This window comes from Diabrotica undecimpunctata, chromosome 1 (genome assembly GCF_040954645.1).
Source record: "Diabrotica undecimpunctata isolate CICGRU chromosome 1, icDiaUnde3, whole genome shotgun sequence".
NCBI lineage: Eukaryota > Metazoa > Arthropoda > Insecta > Coleoptera > Chrysomelidae > Diabrotica > Diabrotica undecimpunctata.
In genome coordinates, this window is record NC_092803.1 from 172,766,685 (window position 1) to 172,780,350 (window position 13,666).

Below are 13,666 nucleotides of genomic sequence, written 5' to 3' on the forward strand. Positions count from 1 at the left end.
TTTTACTAAACGCGTTTGAAAGTTTGAGCCTTCCTTTATATGTAAAAAAATATGCAACTATCTGAGAGCCTTATTTAGGGCCTACTATAAATTTGGAAATTTGCGATTTTTTTCCAGTAGGCTGGATTGCAAAATTATTATGCAAAACCTATCCGACCGATCTTAACAAAATTTAGCACACGTTTTAAACATATTAAAAAGTTTTTCTAGGCGGAATATGGAGCTTGTAAGTCAAGCTTAGAAAGTCGAAAATATTTAAAGGATTAACTTCATTTTTTTGTACTTTTTTTTCAATTATTTCTATTTTTTCAACAATAAACATTAAATTTTCAATTTCTAGCTAACGAAATATTGTGTAAAATTGAATAACGAAACTTTTAACTTCTTATAATTTTTTCTCTAGGATCAATATTTTCCGAATTATAAACGAAAATAGGAGCAAAAAAATGAGAAATTTTCAATTGTTTTCAGATTTTGTTAAATAAAAAATTAAGCACAGGGTTTGCGACTGGCGCATATCGTGATTATCGATATGGGGCACATCCTGAAGGGATTCCAGCAAAAAAATAGCTTCCTATGGAAAATGTCCATTATGGTCTGAATTTCTACAGATCCCGCCTAGTCTATAGGGTAAGTGTAATGAGCCCGTCACTTAAATAATTCCTAAATCATTTCTAACTAAGATCTTTAAATCTTAAATCAATAAAATTCATTAAGTATCTCCATAGTTATTTTTAATTTATAAGTTGGTAAACAGCGACTCAAACGGTAAGTATATGAAAGCTAGAAATCTATCCCTATATCGTAAAACATTGTCAAACCATTCGAAGGTCACGTTTTACAAAATCATTAAGGTTTATATTCTCATTCATATTCTAAATTTGTTTGGCAAAATTTTTGTATTACCTTTCAAGGTTGATAAACCTTGTGTGTTTTCCCCTAACTGTTTTTCTATGTCGTAATACAATTGTTCTTTTTAGCCGCCTTCCCAGAAATCAGCCCCAAAGGTCAAAAAGGTGAAGAATTCATCTTAAGTTGGCTGTTTTTTTTTGTATAATAAAATGGGAAGAATTTATTTTAAGTTAGGCTGTTTGTTTTCGTACTCAAGATGTAGGATTGGCATTTATTTTTCCATCTCAGTGCATATTCTAAGACGGACCATCCCCAAGGGAAGTCTACGAAAACTGATAGGAAAAGTTTTTAAGTTACTATGTAACTTAAAAACTTTACTGTGTTACACTTGAGCGTTTTGGTTCAAGTTTCGACAGTTTGTTCTTATTCACTTTTTGCTACGCCGTCTTCAAGATTTAACTTTTGTTTTGTGCTTTTCTTTTATTTAAATTATATATATGTCGGCTAATAGTAAATAACATCATTTTTCTAAATAAGAATACTCAATAACTTTAATTTTAATTATTAATTGTCGACCAAGGGATGAGGTCATAACCCTCCCATTAATATAATCTTTTTTAGGATTGTGTGTGTACAAATAGCCAAAGAGTAGTAGGTGTTTTATATACATACATACGATATTTCTATATCGCTGATGCTGACCCCATCAGGGTCAATTTATCATTTCACTTGTATAAAATATTGTATGAACGGTATAGGTACTTAGGTATTACTTAAGTAATGCTTACTTATTATGTGTCATTTTTTTTTTGTTAAATTTGATATTAGGACCAATCTGCTGGTTAAATTTAAAATTTTGGGTTATTTCAGGGGTAACTTGTATATAAATAAAGTCGGCGATTTCTTTGAAATGACTAGGTTAGCTGTATATAAGGGGTGGCGTATAGAATAAAAGAATTAAAGAATTAAAAATCATCTGTATTTAATTTGTGGTGATCATTAAAAATGTCATGATCATCAAAAAGTTGATATGATAACTTTAAAGTTCATCGAAAGGTGAAGGAAATAGCTGGAAAGTTCCGAAAACGCAACAGCGAAAAACACTAATCAAAAACATCTACGAGAACGCTACATCAAGTATACGACTACACGAAGACACAGAAAAATTCAGCTTAGGTCGAGGAGTTAGACAAGGAAACAATATTTCACCAAAATTGTTCACGGCAGCTCTAGAGTCAATATTTAAGAACACTCAATGGCAAGATATGGGCATTAATATAGATGGAGAAAGATTAAATCAGAGGAAGATTATCAATCGTCTGAAGATGAAGAACAAGAAGGATTTAGAGCAGGTCGTTCATGTACAGATAACATCTTCTGTCTTAAACAAATTATAGAAAAGAAGAATGTGACAAATAGAGAGTTACATATGACTTTTGTAGATCTTGAGAAGGCATATGACACTGTCCCGCTAAACCGCTAAATAAACTATGGGAAGTCCTGGGCACATCAAACATACATCAAACATTGGTTAGTGCTCTCAAAGATCTATATTATGGTTCAAACTCCCAAATGAAATTCGGAAACCTCTTAGCTGAAAAATGTGCAGTTATTAAGGGTCTCAGACAAGGATGTTGTATCTCTCCGACTCTATTTAAGATTTATATCTCTGCAGCTCTGAAACAATGAAAAAGGAAAATCAAAGGAATGGGTATACAATTGAACGATCAGGATTACATATATACTTTACAGTTTGCAGATGATCAGGTGGTGATCTCAAATGACAAAGATGACATGGAATACATGCTTAGAAAACTAATTGAAGAATACCAGAAATGGGGATTAAATATCAATTTAGAAAAGACAAAATACCTCTCAATTGGAGCTGAAGCAGAACAACTCGATATCGATGACAATCAAAAAATAAATCCATGCAACGAATATAAATACCTGGGCGTCATCTTCGACCGTAGTGGAAAAGACGAACGAGAAATAGAACATCAAATTGTACAAGCACGAAGAGCTATAGAATGTTTGAATGGAGTTCTATGGAGTAAAGAAATATCAAAGAAAAGAAAATGGAACAATACATGAGACAATGGTTAAAACTAGCCTATTTTATGGAGCTGAGACATGGAGAATAACCGAAAAATATAAGAAAAAGGTCGAAGCCACAGAAATGGATGCCATCAGAAGATCGATGAAAATATCAAGAGCCGACAGAATACGGAATGAAGTGATAAAACAACAAATGGGTATAGAGGGCACTATAGTTGAGGATATTGAGAGAAAACAGCTCATATGGTATGGGCATGTGAGCCGAATGGGGGACGAAAGATTGCCTAAAAAAACGATGATGTGGCAACCCCCAGAGAAGAGGAAACGAGGAAGACCACCACAGAGCTGGAACCTGGGAGTTAGGAAAGCGATTAGCGCTCGAAATCTGGACGAAGACCTAACTCAAGACAGAATACAGTGGCGTTTGGGAGTCGGACAACGCCGTAAGACGTTAAAAAAAACAGAATATATATATATATATATATATATATATATATATATATATATATATATATATATATATATATAGATTAAATCATCTAAGGTTTGCAGATGATGTTGTATTAATCGCAGATAACTTACAGGATACAGTCTCTATGATAGATGTACTTAAAAGTCTGTCTGAAAGAGCAGGATTAAAGATGAACTTTGAGAAAACTAAACTTATGACAAATCTTGTAATGAGTGGAAATATAACTATAGACAATAATACCATACAACAAACAGACACTTACAAATATCTGAAACACGAGATCAAAATAAGCAGAGACAATCAAACACATGAAATACAGAGGCGAATAGGCCTGAAATGGGCAGCATTTGGCAAATTAAGCCATATTCTAAAAAGTTCAATTCCCATGTGTCTCAAGCGAAAGTTTTATAACCAATGTGTTTTGCCTGTACAAACTTACGGAGCAGAGACTTTAACACTCACGCAAAAATCTGCGAATAAACTCAGAGTTACACAACGAGCCATGGAACGTGCAATGCTAAACGTGAGCCTTCAAGACCACATAACAAACCAACAAATCAGGCAAAGATCAGGAGTTCAAGACGTCATCGAAAGAACCACGACGCTTAAGTGGAACTGGGCAGGGCACTTAGCCAGAACACAAGATGGACGGTGGACAAGACGTATTATGGAATGGAGGCCCAGAAACTATAAAAGAAGCCGAGGACGACCACCGACTAGATGGACCGATGATATAAAACGTGTAGCGGGAAACTGGCTACAAGCGGCCCAGTGTAGAGAACACTGGAAAGAACTGAGGGAGGTCTATGTCCAGCAGTGGACGCGATTGGCTGATTAATGATTGATGAAGAATTATTTAAGGAGTACGATGTCACAGGAAATACTTACTGCGGTCGCAATTTTGTCTATCGAGGCTGATGTAGCATCCAAGCTAGATTATGAGCGCGTAATTAAACAATTCACCAGTGTAAAAAGTAGCAAATTTTTATTCCTGTAATATTTAAATTAAATTTTTAGGTTAGTTGTAAGTTTGACTAGATTTTGCATGAATAAAAGGTTAATAATGAAATGACACATGTCATGACTTTTAAAAAATCTATCTTTATGTGCGAGCAGAGGGCCTCTCAAAATGTATCTTGCCCACGTAAAATTATGATATTGCCCCACCAATGTCTAGGCTATTTAATACGTAATCGAAAGCATTATATTTTCCAAATATTAATAAAAATGTTAATAATGGGAAAAATGTAGCAGAAACCTCTAATTATTCCGTAAAATTAGAAACTGAGTAGGATTACGCTTCGAAGTGATAATCAGAACAGCTAATTGAGTCACCGATTGAAAGCAGCCACCGACAGGCTTCAGCTACAGTGGTGCCGCACTGCACTTAGTTGCCTTCCAAATATTGTATTGCTTCATAAGCACAATTTAGAAAGGCGTGGTCTAAAGCTGTGTGTTTATGATCATTTTCTAACTCAATCAAATCCATGAAAATTTCTTTGTGTGATTGTTTAAAGTAATGTAAAACGTTCACCGCATTTCCAGAAGATGCAGAGTGTATCAGCGAATCTCCTACCAAGTTTTTAACTCTTAAAATATCAATATCAATATTTATCTGTTCATTCACAAAATATCGAATGATTTCGTGAGCATCGTTATGTGCTGCAAAATGTAAAGGAGTATTACCGCTTAGGTTTTTAATAGTACAAAGTGAGGTATTTCTATTAAAAAGAAATTGGACTATTTCTAATAATTGGTTATCCATACAAAAGTAATGCAACAGAGTATTGCCAAACTCGTCAACAATATTATCCAAAAAATCATCACGTTCAATCATCAAATAACGTGCCAGAGCATAAACATCTTCAGTTTTCATTGATTTATTATACATTTCACTAAGATATGCGCTAATAGCATAATGACAAATACCATATCCCTTATCATCCAGGGCGTTAATATCTGCTCCATTTTCAACTAAGAATTCAACTAATTTAGGATATGTAGCAGAATAGTGAAGAACTGTTCTACCTTTTGGATATCTTTTACTCAATAATTTCGAACAGTCGTTGGATTTTGCTAAAAATAACTTTAAAATATTTATATTTCCTTGCTGAGCGAGGTATCTAAAATCAGCGTTCTCAATTCTTTCAGGTTCAGAAAAAATTTCACAGTATACTTCACTTATTTTTGTTAAATTTTCTTGAGGTACTATCTGCAATATATTATCAAAAAAACTACATATTCCTGCGTATTCAAAATTAAAAAATATAACATCCAATAATTCAGAAAGTATCTTTTTGCTCTTTATACAGACCAATTTCCAAATATATTCAGCTGAAAGATGTTCTTCAAAAGTTTTGTGTCTGAAAATGTATTCGTCGTAAGATTTTTCGATTATACCTATTCTTAATACAAAATCATGAATACTGACGAGTTCAAAGAATTTATCACAATCGGTGTTAGCAAAAACATTTTTAACAGCTATAAGCCGCATATCGTTTAAGTACCGTTCAAATGTATCGTCCAAAATACTAAATAAAACACTGTTTTCTTCGGTATGTTCTAATGCAAATAAGCGTTTCTTAATTTTTAAAAAGTAATTGTAAATCTCATAAACGTTGTCCCTCGTTAGTATAATTGCTGTTTGGTTTTCGCTTTCCACAAATATTTCCAAAAGAAGACTCATATATAAAGGAATGGACATTAAAGAATTCAATTTAGTAAATGTTTTAACAAATATATGAAAGTTGGAATTATTTTCTAATGACTGGATTGCCTTATTAAAATATGTTTGTTGGTCTTCCATAGAAAATGGATTGATAGTTAATATTTCAACTTCTTTCACAGTTTTTAATGCTTGTATAGAAATATGGTTGTCTCTGAGAGCAATGAAAATTTTAGAGACGTTGTTTATTTGTAATAGAAGATTAATCATTTTCTGAAAATAACTTAAATACGTTGTATTAAGCTCAATGAACCCGTCAATGAGCACATACTTTTCCAAAGATTTCATCAGTTCTTTTTCAAAATTGCTTTCTGCTCCTTCTAACTGATAAAACAAATTCATTAGTGGTTCGTCTTTATGTTTCTCTAAAAATTTTATTACAGAACCGATATCAAGATGGATAATCCACGTTTGTGGTGATCTTTCTTTTTTTAAATGAGCCACTTTGACGAGATAAGTACTTTTGCCAGAGCCTGGTGGGCCTACAAGAACAAATACCCTTTTATCAAGTGTGTCGAAGAAATCATGATTTGAAACCTTCAATCCTGTTACAGTAGTCAAAGACCTATTAATATGACAGTATTTTATGTTCTCTAAAGATTTTACATATCTTCCTATGTAGAATGTATTAAGGTCTCTTAATCTTGTTAGTATATGTTCGTCAATATGTTGTTCAAGGTCTTGACCACAATTAAGTAGCTCCTGTAACTTTAAAGTCTTATTCGGAAATTGGAACACAATTTCTCTATTTAATAAAGTTTTTTTTGATGTACTATCAAACCAGCTCAAAGAAATCTTATCTTCCAAAGAGGTAACTACGTTGTTGTTGGAATAACTTGTCTCATTAGCAACGAAAAATGCTAATTTTTTTGAGTTTCCATCCATTATTTTTTCCAGTATCTGACACACGTTCTTAACTTGATCATTCGTAGATATAGGAAGGCAAATTATAAGATATTTAAATTTGTTTAATTTAAACAAATTGATGAAATTAATCTCATTTTCTTGTATAAATAGAATTTGGTTGTAAAACATATTATCCGGTTTTTTGTCAAAGTGTCTTAAGCTTTGAACAATTCGTCTTAAACTCCAATGATAATGAATACCTGGTTTAACAAAAACAATTTTGTTCTCGTACATTTTGTGCATAGTTTCAAAATTAATCGACGGATCTAGATACATTTCTGTTAGATGTCTACTCTTTTCTCCATAGAAAATAGAATTTGTGTAGAGATTAGTTAAATAATCTTCCTTGTTACGTTCCATTCTATACCAAGTCTCTATTTGATGAAGTAAGTATATATAGTTCACTTTTTGGTTAAAGTTGTTAATCTCTTCCTCAATATTTGCTCCTAAATCAGCTTCGCTTATCTTTATATACCGAAATTTTAAAATAAATGCTTTTATATCTCTTTTGCTTACCATAGTGCGTTTCCATAACTCCTTTTTGTGATGTGGCTTAATATTCTTTTTAAACTTACGAATAGTTCTATAAATGTTTCTAACCGTTTGCGTATCTAATTTAACACCAAATAATTTACTCCTTTTAAATATATTTTTAATCTGTTTATCCTCCTGTTTACTAATTTCAAATAGAGGTGATTTAATGTCAGCATTGGTGCATACTAACAAATACTTTATATTTTTAATTTTTATATTTTTGTATGATAAAATATATGCAATCAAATTATAGTCAGTTTTAGTAGGAGAATCTGAAAAAACTTCACTTTCGGAGATACATGTGCTTTTCGTTTTGGCTTGGATTAAAATTGCTCCAGTATTAAATTGACACACCAGATCATCAAACTTACCTGCACAATTGTCTTGGGTTGACAACCTCCAATTGCAGTTTTTATAATATTTTACACCTGCGACTGCAAATAACGTTATTAATTTAATTTCATAAGGGACCCCGCCAGTTGGAGGTTTGGTTTTCTCATATTTCATATTTTGATGGTCAACGTCATCGTGAACAACTAAAGGATCATTTTGTTGTTCCCAAACAAGACAATTGTCAGGATTACATGTATCAATATTTAAAATATTGAGAAATTGACAACATTCATTGCTTAAAATCTCAGTACAGCTTCCTTTATTCGCATTCATGTCCATTATTAGGCCATCTGAAAACAGTATTATATAATAACTATTTTGCTGGTTATTTATTTTAAGAAATCTAACATAAAATTAAAACAAATATAATATGAGTGTAATGAATATCCCAATAAAAGTTATTGATTACACTCAATGTCTCGTTGCTTATTATGAAAAGAAAAATGGTAAATCACAAAATGTTTTGACCATCAAATAATATCCCTCTAAAAGCGTTTCAAAAACTTCAATTATTTGTGCTACGAGAATTGTAACATGAACATTAGCGTGCGTTCATAACGAGGAGCCGACCCTCGATCGGACCATAGGATGGACATTATTATCATCGCTACGTAAAATAAATGCATTATTTTAAATGCCAGCGTTCACTGTCCTTGCTATGCTCTAGGCGAGGATACAATGCGATGGGGAACCACTGCATTAAAGACTCGTAGAGTACCCCTAGAAATCATCATGGCAGTTAGTGACAAGCATCACCGTACTAATCATTGTTCTCGGATGCCAAGATTCGGCAGGGGAAGAAATATCAATGATGACAGAGCTCCTCAGGTCGTTAACCAATGGACATGGAATGTTAGAAGCATGTATGAACATGGTACACTAAGACTAAGAAACATAGAACAAGAAATGATGCGACTTAAGATCGACATATTGGGAATAAGTGAAGAAGATGGCTCGACTCTGGCGAACTAAGTACAACCAATGGTCGACTTTTCTACTCTAGTAGTACCGACAGCCAACATCGGTATGGAGTAGCAATTAATGTCAGTAAAAAAATTGCAAAATCATTTGTAGGCTTTATACCAATATCGGAAAGAATTATGCTAATACAAATGATGACGCATTGAAAACACATGGGAAATTAAACCTTATTCAGATTTATGCGCCAACCACCGATAAAACAGAGGAAGAAATTGAAAAATGTTACGATGACCTTCAACAAACCCTACAAAATACGACATCTAGAGATATAACAGTAGTCATGGGTCATGGGTGATTTTAACGCCAAAGTTGGAGAAGGAAGATGTGAGTCTACTGTAGGACCATATGGTCTCGGTGTTCGAAATGAGAGAGGAGAACGCCTTATAGAATTCTGCCTAGAACATAATCTTGAGGTAATGAATACTTTCTTCAAACTGCCTAAACGACGCCTTTAGACTTGGAAAAAGCCAGCTGACCGGGTCAATAAAATAAATTGACTATATTTTAATAAACCACAGATACCGAAACAAATACAATCGTGAAAGCGTACCCAGGTGCAGACGTGGCGTCGGACCAAAATCCTCTTGTAGCAAAATTCCAACTTCACTTAAAAAAGATACAAAAAAGCTACAAAAGTGATAAACTAAACATACAAAAATTAAAATTAGAAGACGTCAAAGAAAAACTGAAACAAGAAATTAATACAAACCTAGAACAACAGTGGAAATTCTTTAAAAATGCAATTATCGAACCAAGTCGCAGAGAACTCACAACAATCAGATGCAAGAAAGGAAATTGGATCACAGAAGAAATCTTGGAAATGATGGAGGACAGAAGAAGGCAAAAGAATATCAACATAACTCAGTATCAACAGCTGCATAATCAGATAAGAAGGAAAATAAGAGAAGCTAAAGACACTTATTTCGCTGAGAAATGTAGTGATTATCGAACGATCATTCCAATGTCACATACCTTAAAAATCCTGCTAAAAATTATCCGTAATAGAATACACGCTCAGCTAAAGATGGATAGTAGTGATTCCCAGTTTGGATTTCGGTATGGAGTGGGCATAAGAGAGGCACTATTTTCTTTTAACGTGCTGACCCATAGATGTTTGGATGTTAATCAAGATCTTTATGTATGCTTCATAGACTACAAAAAGGCATTCGATAAGGTAAAAGATAAGTACTTAAAAACAAGAATCTGGATGTGAGGGATGTAACATTGATATCAAATTTATACTAAAGCCAACGATCAAATGTAAAAATTGGAAGAGAAGTGTCAGAAGAAGCGGAGGTAAGGAGAGGGGTCAGGCAAGGTTGCATACTGTCGCCGTTATTGTTTAATGCTTATTCTGAATAAATCATACAAGAAGCTTTGGTAAACGAGACAGTCGGCATAAAAGTGAACGGAAGATTAATTAACAACATTAGGCATGCCGACGATACAGTCATAATAGCCGACAACTTGGAAGACTTAGAAAGAATAATGAACAAAATATTAAGATATAGTGGAGAATACGGACTCTCTCTTAACATCAAAAAAACCAAATTCATGAAAATTAGTAAGAACAACAATACAAACGAAATATTAACGGTAGGCGATTAGTATTACATATTGTATTACTGTACTGCTATTAGTGTTTGTTTGCAAAACATTTTATAAATTTACATAGAATTATTTCACCACCTCAACGAAAATGCCATTTTAATACAGAACTACAAAAGGATTACCCTTTTATGAAAGTCAAATCTGTCTCATCGCCGCATATTATTTTTTGTGAAATATGTAAATGTGATGTTAATATTTCCAACAGTTGACAAAATAATATTAAAGCTCATTTGGGAAAGAAGAAACATACATTGGCAGCTAATGCAGTGACTAGAAGCAATAAATTACATTCATTTTTTAAATCCGCAAGTGTCAGCTCCGAGAAATTAATAATTGCAGCCAAAGAAGGGACATTTGCAGACCACACCATTAGGCATATGCACAGTTTTAGATCCGAATTGTACTTTCAACTTGGTTTCCAATTTATTTGAGTCTAAATTTTGTTCTGCTCGAACTAAAAGTGAAGTCATCGTGAAAAATATTTTGGCCAGAGAATCGCAGTTACGACTGGAAAATTATTACAGTTAGTGGATTTACCAGGTGAGACATCTGGTCAATTACATGATTATGTATTAAATATTTTACAAAAATACCATATTTTTAACAAGATTGTCGGATTAACAGCAGATAACACAAACACTAATTTTGGAGGAATGAAAAGAAAGGGAACTAATCATTTATTCACTAAATGGAGTATTCTTGTGGGAGACCTTTAATCGGTATTGTATGTGTTGCTAACATATTTAACAATTGTATTCAACGTGCTACTGATGCTTTACCAATTGATATCGAAGTAATAACAGTGAAAATGTAATTACTATTTAAATGGGATGTTCTCAAAATACAAACATTAGTAAATTAAACAAATTTTGTTTTTTTGTTACTTATCGAAAAATTCTTCTAATAATTTAATTTTATCTGACTCATCTATATTGACAATTCATACATACATTATACATTTTAAAGTAGACGACTTTAAAATAATATTGCCAATATTGTTGAGTTGCGTTTCTGGGACGACTTTACTTATAAGATAGTTCATTCGATTACATGAAATCAACTTTAACTTGAGAATATCCCTCAGAAAATGTATAAGCATGTCTATATTTACACTGTTAGGGTTGATAAACTAAAGTCATCTTGTGAATCGGTTAATTATTATGAATACAAAAAAATGTTATCATTTTCAAAAACACGATTTCTAAACATGATGCCTGCAATTGAACGGGTTTTACAAATGTTTGAATCACTTAAAGCCTATTTTCTATCATCTGATCATTGTCCCACAATTTTGAGACAATTTTTCTATGATCCCATTGCAGAGTGTTCATAATGTGGCGTCGCAGTTTTATGAAAGTATTCTAAAAGTAGAATACTGGAATCTAAAAAACAAGTTAGAACATCGGTTGGACGCATTATTTTTGCCGCTTAAAATGAGGGAATGTTTTAGTAAACTTAAAACCGCTACTGAAAACTTCACTGTGCAAGTGAAACATTTTTACTCAAAATGTGTAACCTATCTAGAAAATTGGAAAATCTAACATGGAAAGATGTTTGTTATTCTCTATGTTTTTAAATTGCATATCAAGGCAACTATGTTAAATGAAGATCAACTCTTTGACAAACTGGGAATTTTAAAAGACATTATCATGCGAATTTATTTTTTGTCTTCCAAGTACTAGTGCAGCTATCGAGCGTTTATTTTCTATAATGAATAATTATTGGACGTCAGAAAAGTCACAAATGTCCATTTCCACTCTCAAAGCAGTGATGCAGGTGTATGTAAATTTTGATGAGACTTGTAATAAAATGTTTCAAATTTATTTTAGTCGAAACCGGACTTTCCTTAAATTAATTTTAAGTTCCGAAAAATATGAATGGCAGAAAAAACCGGAAGAAGGTGAGGCTATTCCAGGTCCCTCATCTAAAAACTCTTAATTACAAGATTTTTACTTTTTCAAAATTAATATAATGTTTAGTTTAATTGATATAATTTTTTATTGTTTTTAATGTTTAGCATACTTTATTATTTATTTTCAATGCCAAAAAGTTCTGATTGTCCAATAAAAAGATTCATGTTGTGTTTTTACTACATTTTTGTATTTTTGTACTTATTTTTTTCAAAAAATATATATGGTCACCGTAGTTCTGTCGGCACTCCCCAAGCGCCACGCTTTTATTTTAAAAATTTTCCCAACATACTGATACGCTACTAAGTTTATACGGTTTTAATTTTTTTGAATGATTTTTAATAGTAGTATACAATAATATAAAAATTAAAACTTTTTGTATTTTTTTCTTTAATTATTAAGTTCTAATTCCTCATAAACTACAATTGTTTTAGATTGTTTAGATTTAGTTCATGCAAAATGCAAGAAAAGTTCTCAAAAACCTATTGTGTGTATCATGAATGTTTCTCAATATTTTTTTTTAAACTTGTTCTTTTTTAAAATTGCAAAGACGTTAAATCAAAACTAATTCCATATTTGGTACATATTTATGTATAAAGTTTATGTATATATGTCGTTTGATATTTTAAAATATACACATCACGACATTGTTTTATTGGCCATACAACACAATGGCAATGTTACACGTTTCCACCTCTATATTCATTCCATAGTAGGTACGAATTGTCGTAATTGTCACATTGACATTAAAAATTTCAAACGAAGTTCTGAAAGAATAAACAAATAATTAATAAAATGCCTATTACGTTGTATACCATCCAAGAAAAAGTGCAACTTGTAACATGGTACTTTCAGGGTCATTCGATACGCGAAGTACCTAATTGATTTATTTATTGTTGCCTTCGAAAATAGACCCTCACCAAGTGTTACAATAGTTAAAAATACCATTAAACATTTTCAAACTTCGGGATGTGTAAACAGTTGTAAAAAGTGTCATGAAGGTAATGAACCACGTGTTGAACCTGTCGATGAGGATCGTCAAAACAGGGATAATGATATTTGTGCTTTTGTGGAAGCTAGTGAACCCTGCAATAGTGTACAAATTGCTATGGAAGTTAACGTAAATGCTCGAACTGTCCAGCGAGTTCTTAAGAGGAATGGGTATCACTGTTTTAAGATACAACCAACACAAGAACTGTTTCCGGAAGATAACTTTAGGCGGAT

General features: G+C 32.5%; 2 protein-coding genes across 2 annotated transcripts in view; one reads left to right on the plus strand and one right to left on the minus strand.

Moving 5' to 3' along the window:
* The window catches only part of LOC140432577 (senecionine N-oxygenase-like), a 133,003-nt gene that overhangs the window by 36,986 nt on the left and 82,351 nt on the right, over positions 1-13,666 (plus strand). The gene's annotated exons all lie outside the window — the stretch shown is intronic.
* Positions 3,121-9,052, minus strand: LOC140432576 (uncharacterized). Its single transcript, XM_072520573.1, has one exon. The coding sequence runs from the start codon at positions 8,217-8,219 to the stop codon at positions 4,770-4,772; it is 3,450 nt and encodes a 1,149-aa protein (XP_072376674.1). The 5' UTR covers positions 8,220-9,052; the 3' UTR covers positions 3,121-4,769.

What these genes read in the sequence shown, in the direction of transcription:
- LOC140432576 (XM_072520573.1), bottom strand. Translation starts at nt 8,219, where the DNA reads ATGGACATGAATGCGAATAAAGGAAGCTGTACTGAGATTTTAAGCAAT.